This window comes from Brachyistius frenatus, unplaced genomic scaffold (genome assembly GCF_029030835.1).
Source record: "Brachyistius frenatus isolate BFR_SWC_R1_liver_20210118 unplaced genomic scaffold, ASM2903083v1 Contig_34, whole genome shotgun sequence".
NCBI lineage: Eukaryota > Metazoa > Chordata > Actinopteri > Embiotocidae > Brachyistius > Brachyistius frenatus.
In genome coordinates this window covers 1764684-1785938 of record NW_027210633.1, presented here as the reverse complement: position 1 = coordinate 1785938, position 21255 = coordinate 1764684, and the positions used below count along the sequence as shown (strand labels likewise).

The following is a 21255-nucleotide window of genomic DNA, read 5'->3' as shown; positions in this document are numbered from 1 at the left end:
TGATTATTGTTATTAAGCCAGACAGCATAGGCAAATGCATTGCTGTTGATTATAATGGTAGTAGCTTGTCATAGAAAATCCACAGGACCCTCATACATCAGTCTCCTGCAGGACTACAGACTGAAAGCCTTGTGTGGTCACAGCAAAGAGCAGACTACTGCAATTTGGCTCAAGGCTTTTACTAATCCTGACAAAGCTATTATTTGTCTGCTTCTGCGATTTGAACTGCAGGCACATCTCCTTTATTTAGTTTTCAATTTCCAAGAATTAGTACAGAGCGTTATAAAGAGAAACTGGGTCAAAATGTGTGCATGGGAGGGAATTTCAGCCCGAGAGAGAAGCCGAGAGAGAGAGAGAAAGAGAGAGAGAGAGAGAGCATGAGTGTCACAATCAAGAAGTAATTTTTGATCATTTCAGTTTCACTCTTCATCACAGACACAACAGAGAGAGACAGATTAAAAAGCTTTATTCAAACTAGCATGATCAGGCAGGACATTTAAGCCAAATAAGCAACATCAAAATCCGACAGTTAACTAGACTTGAAATTAAAGACCATTCTCACCCGTACTATCTTTGATCCACTAAGTGGGATGGAACTGGATTACGTTTGATGCAACTCTCAAAGCATACTGTACAATCTGACTAGCAAATAAGCCGTGGAGAAGAGAGAGAAAAAAAAAGCAGAGCTGTGCACACAAATGAGAAAATACTGACTTTTACGATACCGAGCACAAGCACCTCCTGTGCCATTGGATCACAGTGAATACAGAAGATATCAAAAAGGTCTAACTGTATAAAAAACACAAAGTATAAAGCAGTCCAATTTACAGTAAATGCATCTACTGGTTCCTCATAGAACGTTTGCTCTGAATCCAAAAGGTGGAGTGCCGATCCAGCAAGCAATTTGAGTTACTGTATCATGGGAGGAATTTGAAATACTATAGGAAATGCCATTGTTTCATTCATCAACAGTCACATGTATCTTTTACAATGCAGAAGGCACGCAAGGAGCTCATCGTATGTGCAATTTAATTCTTATAACAGTGTTGGAATCAATCGGTTCGGGGTCGCACACGTGCTCCACAACAAGAGATCCCTCATTAGGTGACATCTTTAGTCTGACAGCCAGATGTGTGTTTACGTCTGGTGTTGCAGCGAGAGAGAGAGAGAGAGAGAGAGAGAGAGAGAGAGAGAGGAAAAGAGAGGTTCGATTTCACTGACTCACAATATGGAGCTCGATACATCCAGAAATATTCTACCTTCACTGCGATCACATTTAGATTCAGTGCATATTTCTGATTCAAAGTGCTGTCATCTGCTTAATACTCCTAATGCACTGTCTATGGATTCAGCATTCTATTTTTTTTTTATTCTTGCAGAGTCAGCACTGGAGTTCTGTAACAATTATTAACACTATGTTCCTCTTCTCATAATCCAATCGTTTTACCTCATGCAATTACATTTTGATCACTTAGCACCCTAATGAGCCGTCTTAATAAGCTCCTTGTTTCTGAGAAAATGAAAAGTCCTGGGCTTAACAGTAGTGCAACAGCGCTACCTTTTGAGGTCAAGAAAAGTAGTCTCGTTTCTAAATTTGAAGCTATGTACACTATCAAAACAACATCGTATGCACTAAAACTACCAGTATGCAACACAAAATTCCCTTGAAGAAGCTCACAAAAGCAGCATTAAAAGTTAAAATATCTATAAAAACATGAATAAGAAAACAACACCTTGTCTGTACCTTATATCCCCTCGCACCCCAGCAAAGATAAATACATTTTAATATTCTTACCCTTTATTATTATAAAATATTCTTTTTTTTTTTTTTTTTTACTGTAATTTTTTTTTTTTTTTTGTGCAGTTCTTATTTGAATTGCTAGCTTTTAGGGAAAAGATGTTAATAGCTTATACTAGTTTATAGTTCTTCCACAGAAAGTTAAATTGACATTTGATCCTGTTTTGAAAAGTATGGTTCATTGTGTTTTATATGCTCCCCACTCTGCCTTCACTCCAATTTGTAATTACCTCTGAAAATAGAAATGAGGTCTGAGGACACGCCTCCCCCATTTACCCTCGCTCACACATCTCAAGAGAAGACATGCTGAAACAGTGTATACTAGATTTTCAACATGATCATGGTTCAGAAGAAAATCAATACCGTAGTGTCATTCATGTCAGATAAAGTATTGATTGCACATTTCTGTTTTTGACCTCATTATCATTTATACAGAACTACGATATCTACAATCAAAAAAGAGGAAAAACAATGAATCTCCAATGTTGTTGTTTTTTTTGTTGTTTTACAATTTTCTTTCATTCTTTTTTTTTTTTCTTTTCACACATTCATTACTTGTTAATAAGCACAACATTGTAAAAAAAAAAAAAAAAAAAAAAAAAAAAAATCAACAATTTAGTCACTGATTACTTTTATCGGAAAGTTACTAGTTGACAGTATAAATGTTTTAGAAAAAGAAAAGACAAGAAAAAGACCAAGTGCAAAGCCTGAATCAGTGACATAACCAGCTACAGTTATGTATTTGCAACCCGGTATCACGCCAAAGCGTGGAATACGCCCTCCAGTCCACTAGCGTGTCAGTTTCACGTTTTACATCACCTATAGGTGCTTTCTCATGGACTCATCATGTGCTGTGTTTCAAATGACATACTTCCCTGAGCACACTAACAAATAGTGTTCTTAAGTGTTAGGACTCTTGCTTGTGTTCAGGAATTTCTACAGGATAGTGTTGTCTCAAAAGCACTGAATGGAAATAACTTAAGCATGTGAACGGATCACACAAATATCTCCAGCTTTAATCATTTTACCCAGAACTCAACGTGTTTTTGTGCCCTGCGTTTAACACACTCAGTTGACACACTAGTGGTTTCTGTCTAGCAGCAGTAGTGAAAAAGAAACACCTTTGTGCAGCATACAGGAACAGCGGCAGCTTCATCAGACGCCTCAATTTGAAAATGTTTACGTCGGTGGTCCCGCCCCTTCACTCTAGTGACCATTAAGGGTGGAAAGTGTCCAGCGTTTACACTTCTTTTTCTGACCGTTTTGAGTGCATCAGCTTGGTACTTGCAGTGCACTGCATGATTCTGTACTTGACAGTGTGAATGCACTTATGCACTCAAAATAGTGAATGTTAGTACACAAGTACGCCATTTGGAACATAGCGCTGGTCTCCTGGTTGGAAGTACTAGGGTTGATCCAACCAACCTCCCCTCACCCACATCCCCGCTCGGACTTTAGCACTTTAGCACTCTATCAAATGACCTCGGTCACATGACCTCCTTCTTCGACCTTGGTCATACATGCGTGTACTTTTCACGCCGAAGTGAGGCAAACGTGACACTGACACGGTATCCTCTAGTGGACTGACTACACACTGTGCCGTGATCCCGGGCTGGTATTTTATCAGATATATGGAAGAAGCATATTTACCCTGATTCTTGTGTGTGTGTATGATTAGGCGTGTTTCCAACTCTTGCTTAAAAAGAAATGTTGCACGGTGGCGACTCAAGCCTGTAGGGAACTACTGAGGGTTTCTAGAACGACAGCAGAGAAGGCAAATGTGTCCATTAAGGAGTTTCAAAGCATTAAAGGAGGGAATGATTCACTGCATGAGGCCTCTTTAGTAATGTTCAAATATCCTGCCATAAGTGACTTCACTGTCTTGGAGCATGTTGTAGAATCATGCAGATTCATGCTTAAAGAATACCGACGGTAGAACGCTGAGGTGATTAGTGGTCGATGTTTGCGCGTGTGTGTGTGTGGGATTGGAGGAGCCAGATAGAAGAGTTGGAGCACAAGGACTGACGGAGGACACTTGTTTTACGTCTTCTTTGTGAGTCACGGAAGAATTTCCACCACAGAGATTCCAATGAGGAGATGGTTCTATCATGGTCGTTCTCTCCTGGGCTCCTGCTGAGAGACAGAAAACAGATTTAGCCTCAACAGAAAGTCTGCATCAATATAAACTCATAGAAAGTCCTCACTCATGCAACAGTGGATTGTGACTGGTTACTGCCACCATCGTTGACATGTCGTTAAACTACAGGGACATTTATATTTAAATCAGTTGCTTCTATAATTGGGGGTATTATTTTTTTGTTTGTTCTTTCAAATCAGTGTTTTTTGAGTATCTACAAATTTCACCAAATCATCCATAGAAATTAGTCAGACTAATATACACAACTGAAATAAAATATGACAAAGCCGTTGACTACAATAGGGAAGCAGAAGGTGTGATTAAAGCATGCACAAGCAGGCATCACAATGTGCAATTTGATATTTTGGTGGGCCAATATTAAAGCTATCCAAATACTGAAACATGGTCTTGCAGAGCTCGTGTCTCAGGTATGTTACATGCTGAGAACCTAAATGGGACAATTCATTCCTAAATCCCTTTTTTTTTTTTTGTTCTTTCTATCTGTGCCATCACTCTGCCCTGCCTGGACCTCTGCCAAGCTAGCCAGATGTGAACCCCACAAATCAGACCAGGAGCCAATTGTATTCTAATCTCAGCTCTCCACATAAACTGATTTTTTTCTCACTCGAGAGACCAGCCAATTTAAATTGTAGTGCTCACAGCAGCATTGGATCGGAGCAGCGTGTCACATTTTGTGAGGGGTCAGTCTGACCGGGGAGCAAATGGACATATTTGATTCTGCTCTATTTCATCAGGACAGTATGTGACAGTTTATCAAAACCAAATTGTTCTGAGCCGAAACCAAACACGGACACCAAATAGAAAAGAAAAAAAAGGATAGAAAAGGTCTACAGTGGCTCTACAGAATGTAGTTGGCAACCAGCATACCTCCAGTTGTAGAATGGACTTCCTTTCATTTTGAGTACTTAAGAATAGAAAAAAGAGACAAGTTCAGTGGTATGTGTGAAAGTCAGACACACACTCACAACATGTACACGTCATGACGCAAGCCGCTCTCCCTCCATGTGTACATTATGCATATTCATATTATTTAATCTTTCAGCGGTTTGCTTGTTTACTCTGAAGGTCCTGCTGCACAAAAACAAACGACATCTGGATCATTTTCAGCAGTTTCACATCGATGACAGTCTGCTGGCTGCCAGAGTGCTGCTCGAGATTCATTATGCCTCTCACTTAGTGCAGCGATAACTCTTGTCCTTGAAGAGAACCCCTTCCACGTCTGGGATTCTTTGCGGTACTCCCCCCCCCAACCTCCCTCCCTCTCTCTCTCTCTCTTGCGCCTACCAGTGATGCTATGAGTGTGTTATGCATTTGCAATACATGACCTACATACTACATAAGACATCAAACAGTGGCATATTTTTGAGGGGTGATTAGGGGGTGTTTTTGACCTAATTATGTAATAAAAGTGCAGATAGATAATGAGGATGAGCAGGACTGTTTTCTTATCTTAGTCGTAACTCATTTCTGTCTAATGAAAATAGCTGCATTTTGGCCCATCATACAGTATATTTCCATCTACTGTAAATGTAGCATAATGTCCAAAAAATAAGTTGCTGTAATTATCCTCAATCACTCTTCGCTCCCACTCTGGTTTTTCATTTATGAGCTTATCACGTTTCAGTTTCAACAAGAGTGCAGAGAGAAAGAAGTTGAAGTGCAAAGTCGTATCAGCTGGTGAACACTCCACACTCCGAACCTCCAACTCATAACACAGACACAAACTAAATAATAAAAACTGCTTTGATTTTTTTTTTGCAGTCAGGGCTGTCAACTTGAATGCATTTCAAAGTGTGCACGAGGAGCCACAGTGGTGAAGGAAGCACTAAGATCCTTTACTTTAGACAAAGCAGCCATTCACAATGTAAAAAAAAAAAAAAAGTTTTTGCATTCAAAATCCCGCTTAGATAAAAGCACAGGAGTTATATTAAGAAAATGTACTCAAAGTAAAAGTACCTGTTCTGCAGAAGAAGAAAAAAAAAATCCTTATGCATCTATGTGTATTGCAATATGGGGGTGGAACCAGGTCTAAGTACTTTACATCACAAGCTGTGCTGTATATTAAGAGCTTTAAATACAGTTCAGTACTTTAGTCTAACCTGGGTGCCTCCTTCAGACGGTCCTAAGCCTGGTCAAAAACTTCACCTAAGAAGTTGCTAGAGTAACTAAAACTGTCAGATCAATACATTGGAGTATTTCCATCTGAAATTGAGTACAACGTATGGAAATACGTTAAAGTATTTAAGCCTGGTACTGGACCAGGGATCAGTCTAATTTCTACTTAAACGCAATAACTTTCTACCACTTAAAGAGTTAAAACTGTGCACACCAGACTTCCGCCAAAGACATTCTTGAAACTTGAAAATAAAGTTGTTACCAGTTTCCCCAAAATTTAAATAAGATTTTTTTTAAAAATGATTCATAAAAGGTTAACCAGATCAGTTCAATATTGATTCTGGGATAATTGTTTTACTAATTTAGCATTTAAGGCAAATTGAAAAGTGTTTATATCTATAAAATGGTGGTAGGATAGATACAGTCATATCAACAAATCAAACCCAACACGTCTCTGCTCTACCAGAAGGGGGAGGTGGAATTATATGTGAGAACGTTTCAATCTACTGCACGTCAGCTCCTTTAAAAGCTGCCTTGGAAAATAAAGCCCTGCACCTGTTCTTCCCTCATGTCTTAAACTCTACGCTACCGAGCCACCATTTCAAACATACCTCCAATGTGGACGCTCTGGAGTCTGTGGTCTCGCTTGGCCCTATGCTCCTGGGTATACTGGAGACAAAATACCCGGCTCCTTTGGGAATTATGGGCTGTCTCACGACCACTTTGCCTTTCCTGGTCTCGGCGAGGAACAAGCTGTACCAGTAAGCATCGCTGGAGATCAAAGTGGAATCTGCGATGGTGGAGCTTCTCTGGCTGATGACGCTGTTCCTGCTGATCATGCTGTTCCTGTTCACTGGGGGCATCTTGATGGCCTTCGGCTTCGGCTTTTGACACTTGAGCACGATGATGACCAGGATGGTTATCAGCAGCAGAAAGGACACGGCTCCCAAACCGATCACCAAGTACAGGTTCAGGTCCGTGAAGACGTCATACTCTAGCGGTAACTCTGTCGTCTCTGAGAAGGACATGACGTGTTCCACTGTTGAGATCTTGATGGTGACGGTAGCAGACAGAGCCGGTTCGCCGTTGTCTTTGGCAACGATTACCAGTCTCTGCTGCCTCGGGTCTCTGTAGCTGAACATCCTCGTTGTCCGGATCTCGCCGTTGTACTGATCCAGGCTGAAGAGGGTTGCGTCACTGATCTGCAGGAGCTGGTACGTGACCCTGGCGTTCTGCTCGGAGTCTGCATCTATAGCGATCACTTTGGCGATCAAGTGTCCCTTATCCGTCGACCTCGGTATCACCTCCTCGACAACGGAGCCCTGCGCCCGCCAAGGTGACACGATGAGAGGGGTGTTGTCGTTTTGGTCCAGAATGATGATATGAACTGTGACGTTGCTGCTCAGCGGGGGAACGCCGGAGTCTCTAGCCTCAATGTGGAAAAGAAATTCTCTCTCTCTCTCGTAGTCGAAGGTCTTGAGGGCATAAAGATCACCGTTCTCAGGATTGATGGAGAACAGCATCGACATAGACGTGTTCACAATCTCTTTCTCCATTATAAAGTAAACCAAGTACTGGTTCTCATTGAGATCTGGGTCAAATGCACTCAGAGATGTCAATAATGACCCTGGTAGATTATTCTCCACAACATGGATCGTGTAGAAGGACCGGGAGAATGTGGGCGCGTTGTCATTGACATCCAGGATCTCTAAGGTGAAGGTCTCGTTTTCAATTAAGGGCGGCGAGCCTTTGTCTGCCACTTTCAGCGTGATTTCATATTTGCTCATCAACTCTCTGTCCAGCGGCTTTGACACCAGCAGCTCAAAGTAACCCTCCGAGGATTTGTTCAGGAGGAAGGGTAGGATTTCCTGCTGACTCAGGGAGAGTTCCACTTTCCCGTTGACTCCGGAGTCCCTGTCACTGACACTCACCACTGCGATCAGTGTCCCAACAGAGACGTCCTCAGCCAGGGCACTTTTCAGAGACTTGATGGTCACCTCGGGGTAGTTGTCATTCAGATCGGTGATGAACACAGCCACTTTGCAGTGCCCTGACAGAGGGTTCGTCCCTCTGTCCTGAGCCTGGATGTGCATCTCAAAGCTCTGAATCTCTTCGTAATCGATCACCCCCTTCACCCTGATCTCGCCTGAGTTTGGATCGAGCGAGAAAAGCTCCTGCGTCTTCTCTGAGGTGTAAAGCGTATAGGAATATACTAACTGGGCGTTTGTGCCTTCGTCTAAGTCTGTTGCATTTAAGGTCATAACCACTGTGCCTGCTGCCGAGTTCTCTGAAACGTTGACTGCAAACACCGGCTGACTGAACAGGGGGGCGTTGTCATTGATATCCAGCACGTTAATTATTATGCTGGCTGTTCCGGAGCGGGGAGGCACCCCTCCATCCACAGCGGTTAAAATCAAATTATGAACTGCCTGCTCCTCTCTGTCCAATTTACCACTGAGCACTAAATCGACATATTTGGAGCCATCGCTGCCCGTTTGAATGTCGATGTTGAAGTATTTGCTCTCGCTGAGATAGTAGGTCTTGATTGAATTCGCCCCCACATCCGCATCCACGGCGTTTGTCAATGAGAATCTCTCACCGGGAGACGTTGTCTCCGTAATGTCCAAGTGCATTGTCTTTCTGCGAAACACGGGCGCGTTGTCATTGATGTCCATGATCTCGAGCTCGATGTTAAAGATGCGCACGGGGTTCGAGAGTATGACATCCATTTTCAGAAAGCACGAGGTTGTTTTAGTCGTGCAGATGCTCTCCCGGTCTATCTTTTCTCGGATTACCAGCTCCCCCGTGTCTTTGTGGATGTCAAGGTAATTTTTGCTGTGAATGACATCGAGCTTGGCGTTGCGCTCCTCCAAACTGCGAACAACCAGACCCAGATCTGTGGCCAGATTGGCAACAAAGGAGCCCTCTTCCATTTCCTCCGGAATAGAGTACCGAGTGATGGACAGCGCAAATCCCCACAGTGCATTGAACGTAAAAACAGCCACGACTAATCGTGTCCGCAAAGATGCAACAATAAGCGCCATCCTTGTGTTTGTTTGTTTTTTCCTCTTTTCTTTTAAAGATAGAAATTAAGCAAAACAGTCCTTACGATCAGGTTGTCTTGATGGAGGGGAGCGCCGGTGTCATTCTTGCCTCCACGAGTTGTAGCTGGAGCTGCAGCAGGCCATGCACAGCACAGTATACCGCTGGAGGAGCGGGGTTCTCTCAGCAATGATCTGCAGGGGCGTATGCAGCGTCTGAGCAGGCTGGCAGGGTGGGCTCATTCACATTAGAGGGTGTCCATAGGGAAAGCCTGGTTCCTGAATTTTTTTTTGCAAATTAAATGTAAAATTTAAAATAAAACAAAGAAATGTAATACAGTAGATGGTGGATTGTGAGCAACATCTCAATTTGGTGTATCATTGTTAATTCAAAAACTGCCATGTAATATGGTCATAATACACTTCACAAGCACAACAAAAGACAAACACACACATTCAAATATTAATAATACAAAAAAATAATAAAAGTGCAAACAAACACTAAAAAGAGCAGTCCAATGTCTGTTTTAAACTCAGACCTGAAGATAGAGACGGTGTCTGCCTCCTTAAACCCAGAGCTGGTTCCAAAGAGGAGGAGCCTGATTACTGAAGGCCCTGCCTCTCCTTATAGTCCTGGAAACTCTTTGAACCATAAGCAGGCCTGCAGTCTGAGAGCACAGCATTCTGTTTGATTGATAGGGAACCAGAAGATCCTTAATGTAGGATGGAGTTTGATGGTTAAGTGCTTTGTAAGTCAGGAGCAGAGCCTTAAATTGTTACAAAATAATATTTTCATTTTATTTTTTTTATTAGTCTTGTGATGGAAAACAATAGAATTTCCTTGACAAGTCTCTAATATCGCAATTTAAAGTATGGTTTAAATAATAAGTTGTGTCTGTTTATATGTTTACTGTAAAATGCTTCTTATGAGCATTTGCAGGATATTGTTAAATGTAATTATGGATTGTCTTTTTGGGACATCACTGGTTTGGTGAGTATTGTGTCATCCCTGGTCTTCTCTGGTCCTTTAATGTTGACTGGTTACATTTCTGCCACACTGCAAGACACGCTCACAAGATATTTACATTAATGAGAAGAGTTAGCCAAGTGAGATCAAATTTATAAAATATTCCTCCCATATTCTAATATAGCACCTAAATATATTTACAGCACTGGTGTGCTCAGGGTGGATTCAGGGGGCACGCACTACAGCAAAAGTGCCCTCTAAATTACCCAGTGGCAGATTAAACATGACCAAATGTTGTCAATGCCTGCAACATACCAATGCTCTCTAATGGCTGTATTAGTTAAGTGTAAATCAGGATTAAGTGCCCATTTGAGACAAGCTGAACAAAAGTGCCCTAGTGGACACCCTGCCAGTGGAAGAGAATGTGATATTGTTCTGTAAAGTACCCCACTAACGAGAAAACATGATGAAGTAACTTTAATTGAAGATTGAGGTTGTAATAAGGTGAGCTGGAGGCTCAGTGCACCCTTTCAGTGATAAACGTTTCCATTAAGGGTCCTTTTAAGTCTAACACACTGAATTACAGAATTAGGTGACCTTTCAGTGGAAAAAAACACAACTAGTGCCCTCTAGGGTTCCCCCAGGGATGTATTAAGGCACGATGGATACTCTATTACAAGGTGGTCCCTCATTTTATTGGAATGAAAGTTGCTCAGTTGCTCATTTACGCTAAAAAAGTTCTCTAAACTTCCTGAGGTACTCAGATGATAATATGACTTTTCTATTCTTTCTTAATACTTTTAGCCTGAATGGATCAAATCTTGAATTTTAATTTTGATTTAAAATAGTCAACTTACAGGTTTGTTGCGCTCTGAAAATCTATTTACCATCTTATAACTGCTTCTTTTCCAATGTTTGTGTAAAGACAAAGTGTGTTAGTTTGCTCGGCCACACTGCCTTTAGATTGTTCTGTTGTCTCTGGGTTAAACCAACTATAACCACATGCAGTTTGATTTGAGGTTTGCTAGATAGCAAAGCTATTTTGCAATTAAAACAATTGTAAGGACTAAATATCACTAAGAATGCATGACAAATATATTCAGACTATATTTCCCCAAGTTGGTTTTAATTGTAGGCCTGTAGCTGTATGCTGAAGATGTGCTAGATGGAGATTAGCTTGCTACGTCAATACTAAATCCTGCATTTGGTACAATTTTGAAATCAACCTTGTGCTGAAGTGTTCTTTAGCATGGACAAACTTGCACATGCACATGGAGAGAGAAAAGCACTTGGTTGCTGTGATTAGAGGAAGCAAAAAAACAACAACCTGAAAGCAATTCAAAGGGATCTCCAAATTCAACAGGAGGCAGTTCTTCAATGGTTGAATCGAAGGTAGCAAAATCAAAGGAGAACGTGAGATATGAAGGTACATATGCATTCGCCTTTAGCAATCAGAGGGATGCCCAGTTAAACTTAAACCTTGTCAAATTAAAAGGTGTTTCAAAATCACCCTGTTATGAGAGTCTCACGTAAATTGTAAGGTAAATCCTATTAATACAGGCGTAGTTGTCCCGATACTGAATCACCCTTTAAAATGTTCATCTTCACCTTTTCACCTTACATCCATCACTGTTCTCTGCTGATGGGTTCATTGATGATGTCTGGTGCTCTTTATAGTTTCATATCCTGCCCCTCAGGCAGCCCAGCTCTGCCACTAATGATCCACAGCAATGATCTGACGTTTCTTACTTTTATTTTCCAGTAAAGAAGCCTGTTCATGCCGATCCATCATGCCATGTTCCACAGCCAACGCAGCGTATACCCCTTCATTCATTATTTTTGCTTGCTGCAATATTTTTACATTTCTGCTTCTCCTGCAAACTGAAGGGATTGTGTGCTGACATGGTAACAAGCAGAGGATGGTCCTTAAACTTTCCTCTCCTTTTGCTCCATCCAGTGACAACTCAGAGAATTACAGGCAGCTCTGGACTTCAGCACACCAGATTATTTCTAATGCCTTTTAATTTTAATTTTAATATAATCGGCATTTCCTCTGTGTCATTTCTGTGCTGAAAAGAAAAGAAAAGAAAAGAAAAGAAAAGAAAAGAAAAGAAAAGAAAAGAAAAGAAAAGAAAAGAAAAGAAAAGAAAAGAAAAGAAAAGAAAAGAAAAAAAGCATTGCATTAACTGTACAGAGATATCCCAGTGGTAAAGTTTTAGAACTCCGACATTGTGTCCCTTATTAAAAGTTAACATATTTTTCCCATCACAAAAACTTTGCTGACTTTGAAGGTACATAGCAGTTAATATATAATTGATTGCGAAAGTTTTGTGTTGGCTTATTCTTTAATTGATTAATTGTGACGATTGCTGCCTGATACTACAGTAGTCTAATATGTAATGTATTTTGTTGCTGTCATTCTTGCTAGTGCTGATGTAGCCCAGATGATCTGGGCCCAGATCTGCAGACTCAGTGGGCACCTTCCCCTTTAAAAAAAACAAGTGCATGCATCTGTTGTGGTTAGAGTAGATATTCGAGTCATCGGGTATTTACAACACTTTCCAAGAAGTCTGCACAATCTGAAATTAGCTGTAGTTTATAAACATACAACGGTGACTGTATGAAAAAGGCATTCTTTATAATTACAGTTATTTCGGTTTTCATTATAATTTCATCGCAAGACAAAGATGGTAAAGTCATCTTACCCTGGCCCATGTCCTATTAGAAAGGATGACTGTCTTATTATGTGTTCATGGTAAAAGAAAACTGAATAAAACATTGCTAATCTCTGCAGAAATAGGATGAATTAGTTTCCAACGAGTGCTCAGCGGAACCGAACAAAGGAGTAGCATCATAACAGTTAAAGCTACGTGTCTGTGAAATGGTTGCAACAGCTTTAAATCTGCAAACACACTCAAATTGACTGAGTGGTCTGAAGGAAGAGATCCAGCTCCTGGCTTACTGCCCCTGATTCTTTTATAAAGCAGAGAAACACAGTGTTACCTTTCACCTTCAGGGATCCAAATTTAGACTTGAGAGTGGTTCAACTTTTCACTTCAATGAAAATGTATTTGACTTAAATCTTGGCCTGATCTACTTATTTCAACTTTTATCCCACAATCAAATGGACTTTCACTGAACTCCAACCCTGGAAAGCAGTCAGGGAGGACAACACAAGTTGTGATATTAAGCCTTCTTTTTCTTTCATAATTAATTGGTAGTGAAAGTAAAATATGACTTCAAACCAACCAAGTACAAAGCTTTATATACATACTTTTAAAGTATTTCATTAATATGCAAATATACATATGTTGACTTGCCTTTTTCAATGTGATAGAATCAACCGTCTCTCAGATTTACCAAACGATGTAAAGACATTGAACTTTTTTTTTTTTTTTTTTTAACCTTGTAAGGTTTAATACAGAAGGCTCAATCTTAAAGAAGAGTGAAGAAAGGTTGGGGCTTCTGGACAACATAAAACATAGTGATTTTTCAATTGTCTTGCTTTTACTGCACCCACTGCAATATGAATGCAGGGTTCACCCCACCATTATTACACTTAGTTGCAGCACCCACATTTTCCCCAGCACCTAAGCCACTACAGCTTCACTATAATGTGTGTTTTACCAAAGTTTGCAGATTGTTATTTTCATGGAGGACAGTTTACTTTTTAAACACATTAGTCCAAATCCTTTAACATAAAAATATGAAAAAAAAACGTTGTTTTTTAACATTCATGGATATACACTAAGTTATCAGGTGAAGAGTAATAAAAGAGAGAATTATTATCTGAGACTTATACCAACATGGTTAGGATGCACAGGGGTGGTTCGTCTCTACAGAGTAGGTATCAGTAAGGGAAAGGCGCCCTCTAGTGGGAATCAAAGAAAACCTCTTCACCCACTCAGATATGTGGAAGCTATGCATTAGTGGGAGACAGACTATCAAGGGAGTACCAGGGAGACTCAGCACCACAGATTGGGCTCTGAATAGATTTTACATGGCACAGAAGCTGGACATATGTTATCTATTCCTGCGTATAGCACAAGGGACATGTAATGACAGTAAACCCGGCTGTTTTTGATAATGAAAGATAAATCTTGGCTTGATTATCTGCAATTATTGGCAGGATGTTGTTGTGGGCCTGTTTGGATTTGTGTTTTATATTCCCGGTAGTGCCTAAATGACAGTGTAATAAATTTAAGTTGTTTTTTTTTCCTCTTAGATTTGATCCATTTTCAGAGAGTTCAAAAATGATTCTGAAAATTTCCCTCAGCTCACAGCTTTTTGAACATAAAGCAGTTCACTGAGGCATGCAGGCCCAAGCGCAAGATTAACCCAGTGGCCTGCAATAGCTCAGTTAGATGGTAAGAGGCGATGGATCTCGAGAATAATCTCCACAGTAGCTTAAAACCCTGAGTTTACTGACCTAGAATGTCAAGAGAAAAGTTGCATTACAAGTCGCAGCACAGCAGCCTTCTCTTCTCCCACCACCTTCATATGAACAGGTGTCCATGACTGCACTCTTACCTCTTAGCTGTTATGTAGCAGGCTGTATTTTACAGATGACACCTCACACAGGGGGAAAAAAACTGTCTTAAAATTGGGCATAATGTCTTATTCATATCCCCAAAAACTGGACTTGTTAGCTCACCTCCCTCCACTCTGAAGTCTGAATGTCAGCATCTGAGCAAAGAATATCTTTTATTTTTACTCGTTCTTGAGCTCTTGACACATGAAGTTCACGGAATCAGCTTTTATCTTGTCTCTGCACGTCTTACTTGTAACTGTATTTGGGCTTTAATTATAATACACTGCTGTGCTCTTAGCTGTCATTTTTTGGGAGTGACCTTTTTAAAATGAATCCAGTCAGTTTAACTTATTCTGCTCTCCTCTTACAGCATGTACAATCGTGTATTTAGTTATTTATGGTGACGTTAACGCTCCTGTCACTCTTGCAGTTAATTCAGAGTCCAATTATCACGTCAGTGTATAGATGTTCTGTTAAAGAAGAAAAAAAAAAACCTTAGAAAAACAACCACATTTACAGAGTTGACAATGACTTTATTGATATGAATATATACTGTACATAGACTATGTATATACAAAGTGATGAGACCTACAAAGCATAACTATGTTATCATCTGCCAACATACAAATCACAAATAATGATAAATACAAACATCCAGTGTCTGGATGAAGTCCCTTTATTCTCTCTCTGTGTTGTTCTAGAGGTGTGTGTCTTTTAGAGTACACTTTTACAGGAGCTACATCACTTCACCTGTGTTACTGCCCTCCAAAGTGTCATCAACAATTCATCAGGATGTGTCAGTGTGCTGGTATACTGCACAAGGCAAAGGGGTCAGATCACAGCTCAGATGCTGTTTCCGACAACACAATCTTTCAGTGAAGAAAGATGTACAGCAGGGCTCTTTAACTTCAGTAGCAAGCGGGACAAACCGGAAAATCACTGAGGGCTCGCATACAGGGTTTTCCTCAACCTCCCTGTCCCATACAGGGGCCAAGGTTACTCACAAAGATTGTTAACTTTTGTGGGCACCAATCTTGTATTTTAGAGTGCTGTGGCTGAGCCTGTTTAGCCTAATTCACCTCTTGCAGGCCATAGCAAATTTCAAAAGGGCCGTATCCAGTCCGCGGGCCGCTGGTTGAATACGCCTGATGTACAGTTTGCATGGTTACACTCATCCGTTTGAGTGTAAGTTAGATGCATTTGCAGTTGTTGTTTTTTTTACACCTCTCCATGCCTTTCTCGACTTATTTGCATTGCTTGTGAATTATGCCCAGATTGCAGACTTATTAGAAACAATATGGCACTACAGGAAATGCGCTCAGGCATGATTGGAGTCAAACTGATTGGAAAATACTGCTTGATTAAGCAGCCAAGATGTAGTTGTGAATAACAATGGCCACAGGGAGTCTTTGTTGTTGAGTATCTAGTGTCTAGTTTTACCTCTTTTTTAATATATATATATGTATATAAAGTGTTTTAAATGTGTCAGCTACCGATAGAAACCTCTTTAAGGCTTTAACGTTTATTGGTGGGAGAGTCAGTTGGCACACAGTGCACACAGTAGCCTACAGCTGCCACTTTAAGACTTTAAAAGGTCGGGCTACAGAAAAGTTACCAGTACATAGACAACCTATCCTCACTGCACCAGCTTTTATCAGAATATAAAGTGTGCTTTATTTAAAGATGGAATTGCTTATGATACCGTCGTCTCTGTCAAAAGATTGTTCATAGTTTGAGATGAATCTCTTTTTTTTCCCAAAAGTAGAGAAGGTGTTGTACACGTCCAGGTCTCCTCTGGGTGCCAGCTTCAGAGTGCTGTAGCCAGACGTGGTGCCGGGGATGTACACGTTGTGCTGGTAGTCTGGTGCTTCAGACTGAGGCTGAGTGTACTTTGGAGTCCATGAGTAGTTTGGAGCTGCTCCCTCTTGAAGAGACATCTTACAGTCTGTAAAAAAAAAAAAAAGGGGAAAAATGTGCATAAATTACAATTTGTATCTGGAGATTATTTCTGCTATGGCCTCATATTTAAATACCGTATGATCTGAATAAGGTGCTTTTAAAGGCATCGTCTTAATTTTGGGCTTTTTCGCCAAAAACACTTCTTGCAGGGACTTGAATAATCCTCGTGTTGATGCATTAAAACCCCCCCAGTCGGGCCTGGTATTATCTTCTTTTTGGTTTACCATTTTATATTTCAGTCTAAATCCTCAGGCACAGACGGAGAGAGAGCCTCCCACCAACCACCCGCTTTCAAGTGAACAATAGTGTGCCAGAAAATGCACAGCTGCCACCTACCACTCATGTGGTTTCCCCAGGTCCAGTATTGTGGAGCCACGGAGCAGGAAAACCCATCTGCATCGTATTTCTGTTGACGTGAGAGCGTGCCCTCCATGTTTCCTGAGCTATACCTGAAAAGATAAAGACAGCAGGAGTACATACTTTTCCATGTTGGTGTGCTGTGTGTCAGTGTGTGTGTGTGGGCAGCTGCTTCGGCTGTGTATTCACCTCTTGTATGCTGAGTTTCGTTGGTTCTTGGTCCACGTCCAGTCCTTGTTTGAATACTTAAGCTGCAGAGGAGAAACATAAAGACACTTTGTAAATCAGTGACCACCTCAAGTAGAACAGTTGTACAGCATTCGTGTCCAGGTGCAGTCATGTTGATTGCCATAAGTTCAATAAAGGAAAAGCCACATAATAAGAATTTTAGTGAAAGAGCCGGAACTTCAGGGGGAAGGGGAGGGTAGATTTTTTATATTTTTTATCAGACAATAAAAAAATGTGATGCTGTTGACTAACTGTGTTATGTGCACTAGATATTCCCACAAAATATGACAAATAATGTTATGTCATTAAAACACAAATTATTTTATCATTTGGTTGAAACATTTTGTTAAACTGAGACAAATCAGAAAGGAGTCATGTGACACATTTATTGTCAGATTGTGGGTGTTTTGTGGGTTTGATGCTGTATTATCCATAGAGTGAAAACCTTTTTTTTTTTTTTTCTAGAATAAAACCAACAAGGACCAACGTTTTCATATAGCTATCATCTGATCAGTATGATTCTAAGTGGTGGAAGGAGGAGTCTGATCTTTTACTCCAGTGAAAGTAACAACACCACAATAAAAAAACAACAACTCAATTACAGGTAGAAGTTGTGCATTCAAAATCGTATGTAAAAGTACATAAAGCTCTGTAAGCAAAATATACTTTAAAGTATCAGAGACATAAGTGGTCCATAGGTGTCATATTTATCATCAATTCCTGGATTATTGCTTCACTGATATGTACAGGTGAGCAGCATTTCAATGTTGTTGGTTAATTTTTTATCACATGTAACTGTTGAAGTGTCTGATCTATGTTTCATGTTCGCATGTATAGTAATATATTATAAGTGTAAGATATTAACCTGAAAAGTAACTAAAGCTGTTAAATACAAAGTATTTCCCTCTGAAAGTAAGTGGAAGAATAAAGTAACAACAAATTAAAATACTCAAGTAAAGTACAAGTACCTTTAAAATGTACATCACTACTGTAGTTGAGTTAATTTGATACTTTTACAGTTTAACATGCCTTCATGCAGTGTTTTTCAAACTTTAATTAACAGAGTAGCCTATGACAGACGACGTTATAGCGCCACCCAGTGTGTGAACTGCATTGTGCCATCCTTCACTGTGAGTGAAAGTGAGACATGTCTGTGTGAATATAGTTATGAGATGAGTATGATTTTAAAGTGAATGATTATGATTGGCAGTGATGTTACCTCGTTCGGGGTCGCCGCTCTGTTGCTGGACAGCTCATTCCGGTCCAGCGCGCTCCAGCCGGAGGTCAAGTAATCTGTGCTCTTTGCGTTATTCTGCTGTACCGACATGACCGGGCTGCACGGCTTCAGGAACATGAAGTCGCTTTTGGAGGACTCCGGCGTCAGGCACATCTTGTAGCAGTAGACCTGAGGCAGCGCGCCGTTGCCGTTCGCCTCCGCGCAGCTCGACGCGCCCGCGGACATCCTCACATTTAAGTTGGACTTTTGGAACACCTCGGTGGTGGTGGGCTCTTCGGAGCGAGAGCAGCAGCAGCAGCAGCCGCTGATGGAGGGGAAGTTGGACTCTTTGTTGGACGGCCTGCCCTTCAGTCGCCTCACTGCGACGAGGACGATAATAGCCACCAGAAATGTGAAGGACATCGCGCCCAGAGACACGATTAAGTACAGGGTGAGGTTGGAGCTGTGATGTGGGCTTAGTGACAGGTCACCCAAATCGGGCTGCGAATCTGGCAGGCTGTCAACCACTGACAGGATGATGGAAACTGTGGCCGAGAGGGGTGGCTGACCATTGTCCTTCACCAGAATGACCAGTCTGTGCCTCATGGGGTCTTTCTCCACTAACTGGCGTATCGTCCTGATTTCGCCGGTGTACAGAGCGATGCTGAACAAGCTCGGGTCTGTCGCTTGGAGCATTTGATAAAACAAACGCGAGTTTTGACCCGCGTCCGCGTCCACCGCGTTGATTTTGCTGACAAGGTATCCCGCGTCGACTGATCTGGGCACTGCCTCGCTGGACGCCGTGCCGTTCTGCGGGATGGGTGACACGATCACAGGTGCATTGTCGTTTTGGTCCAAAATAAAGATGTTCACGGACACGTTGTTGTTCAGAGGCGGAAACCCGGCGTCCTGCGCTTGGACTGTGATCTGGAAGTTGTTTAGTTGCTCGTGGTCGAAAGATCGCAGCGCGTAAATGTTGCCGTTGTCTGAGTTTATGGACACATACGTGGACACGGGCATTCCCTGTATATCACCGTCAAGTATAGAGTAGGAAAGGTATGCGTTTTGACCTGAATCTGGATCCAGTGCTGTCACAGAGCAAATGGATGCACCTGGCGCGTTATTCTCGGTCAAATACACCGTATTGTAAGGCTGTTTGAAGAGAGGCGCGTTATCGTTCACATCAGACACTTGAACTAAAATAGTTTTCCTGGTGAATAAAGGTGGAGAGCCCATATCTCGCGCGGTAAGGGTGATGTTGTACTCTGCGACAGCCTCTCTGTCCAAAAAATCACAAGTTACTAATGTGTAGTAGTTCTTAAAGGACGAATGGAGCTGAAATGGGACTTGATGGGGGATCTCACAGTCCACGTTCCCGTTTTCACCCGAGTCTTTGTCCATTACACTGATGACTGCTATCACCGTCCCCGGGGGCGCGTCCTCCTGCACAGGAGTCGACACTGATGTCAAAATGACCTCTGGGAGGTTGTCATTTTTATCCAAAACGTTCACCAGCACTTTACAGTGCACTGCCACAGCAGAGGGGCCTTTATCTTTTGCCTGCACATAAATTTCATGCATCCTGGCTTTTTCATAGTCTATCACTCCTTTGACTTTGATTTCTCCCGTGTGCGCGTCTACGCTGAAAAGCTGGCGCACTTTGATGGGAGCGTGGCCACTGAACGAATAGGTGATATCAGCGTTGGGACCTTCATCCAGATCGGACGCGTTGAGTTTGATGACAACTGTGCCTTTGGGTGCGTTTTCAGCGAGCCTCACTCTGTAGAAGGACTGATCAAACACGGGCGCGTTGTCATTTGCATCCAAAACAGTGATATCAATTTGCGCAGTGCCAGATCTCTCCGGGGCGCCTCCGTCTACTGCAGTCAGCACCATCTGATGTGCACTCTGCTGCTCTCTGTCCAGTGGGTTTTGAAGCACTAGCTCTGCAAATTTACTGCCGTCACTGCGCGTCTGGATATCCAAAAAGAAATGCTCGTTTACGCTTAGCAAATAAGTGCGGAGAGAGTTGGATCCCACGTCCAAGTCCTGTGCGCTCTCAAGTGGGAAACGGGATCCTGGCGCAGCGGACTCCGATATGTCCAGGTTAAACTCGGTCCACGGGAAACTAGGAGAGTTATCATTCACGTCCAAGATTTCCATCTCTACCCTGTACAGCTCCAGAGGGTTTTCTATCACCACTTGCAAGTGAAAGGAACAGGACAAACTCTGCTCGCACAGTTCTTCGCGATCAATTCTCTCATTGACAAACAAAACTCCATTTTCCAAATTTACCTCCACATATTGCTTCTTGGCACCCGAGACTATCCGGAATCTGCGCGCAGACAGTTTGTTCAAATCCAAGCCCAGATCTTCTGCAATGTTGCCAACGAAAGCTCCATGCTCCAGTTCCTCTGGGATGGAGTAGCGTATCTGTCCCCAGACTGCATCCAAGAAACAAGTGAACAACGCAAAACGACACACTGCATGCCATTTCCCACACAGTCTTTTCTTCGCTTCCCGTGTGTCCATCTGGAGGCTGAAGCAATTCACACCAAGGACCGTGTCTCTAGTGTACTCATAGAAGATGATTAAATACGAATAGTGCAAAGTACGGTCAGGAAAAAACTTGACATTGATGGGAGTGGAACAGCGACCGTCTGCCCGAGAGAAAAGAGAGAGAGAAAGGGATGTGCAAGGGCTACTGCCGATCTCAGATTAGTGTGCGTCCTGTGTGTCTACGTGTGCGTGTGTTTATTATTGGCCCTACTGTTCCAATAGAGGGGAAACGACATCTGCTCGGATAATCTCTCCTGCCTACTAGCCCAGATCAAATTCATGTCACAGTCTCCAGGCTCTGACCACTGGTCAAAAGCTCTCCATTC

General features: G+C 41.9%; 2 protein-coding genes across 6 annotated transcripts; both read right to left on the bottom strand.

Annotated features, from left to right (window-relative positions):
• Nucleotides 1-449: 449 nt before the first annotated feature.
• Nucleotides 450-9303, bottom strand: LOC138622085 (protocadherin alpha-C2-like). 5 transcript variants are annotated; one of them, XR_011310990.1, is made up of 3 exons: nt 9181-9303; nt 4824-4860; nt 450-3931 (listed from the first exon to the last, which is right to left on the bottom strand). XR_011310990.1 is itself a non-coding variant. In XM_069700590.1 (3 exons), exons 1-2 carry the CDS (start codon nt 9113-9115, stop codon nt 4849-4851), a joined length of 2445 nt encoding a protein of 814 aa, XP_069556691.1. In that variant the 5' UTR covers nt 9116-9303; the 3' UTR covers nt 450-3931; nt 4824-4848. The 5 variants fall into 5 exon arrangements, 4 of the variants coding, with proteins under 4 accessions (XP_069556691.1, XP_069556692.1, XP_069556689.1 ...); XM_069700590.1 differs by having other exon boundaries at nt 6683-9303; XM_069700591.1 differs by having other exon boundaries at nt 450-3928; nt 6683-9303.
• Nucleotides 9304-15122: 5819 nt separating this feature from the next.
• Nucleotides 15123-20971, bottom strand: LOC138622084 (protocadherin-10-like). Its single transcript, XM_069700587.1, has 4 exons — nt 18374-20971; nt 17116-17177; nt 16906-17018; nt 15123-16555 (listed from the first exon to the last, which is right to left on the bottom strand). Exons 1-4 carry the CDS (start codon nt 20900-20902, stop codon nt 16284-16286), a joined length of 2976 nt encoding a protein of 991 aa, XP_069556688.1. The 5' UTR covers nt 20903-20971; the 3' UTR covers nt 15123-16283.
• Nucleotides 20972-21255: the final 284 nt, after the last annotated feature.

Bases quoted from the DNA above. Each gene is read 5' to 3' on its own strand.
- LOC138622085 (XM_069700588.1), bottom strand. From the start codon at position 9,115: ATGGCGCTTATTGTTGCATCTTTGCGGACACGATTAGTCGTGGCTGTT. The intron at 3,932-6,682 runs GTATGTTTGAAA...TCTGTCTCTCAG, and splicing joins CCAGAGCGTCCACATTGGAG to CAGGAGCCCAGGAGAGAACG.
- LOC138622084 (XM_069700587.1), bottom strand. From the start codon at position 20,902: ATGGACACACGGGAAGCGAAGAAAAGACTGTGTGGGAAATGGCATGCA. The intron at 17,019-17,115 runs GTGAATACACAG...TTATCTTTTCAG, and splicing joins CGAAACTCAGCATACAAGAG to GTATAGCTCAGGAAACATGG. The intron at 16,556-16,905 runs GTAGGTGGCAGC...TTTTTTTTACAG, and splicing joins CTGGGGAAACCACATGAGTG to ACTGTAAGATGTCTCTTCAA.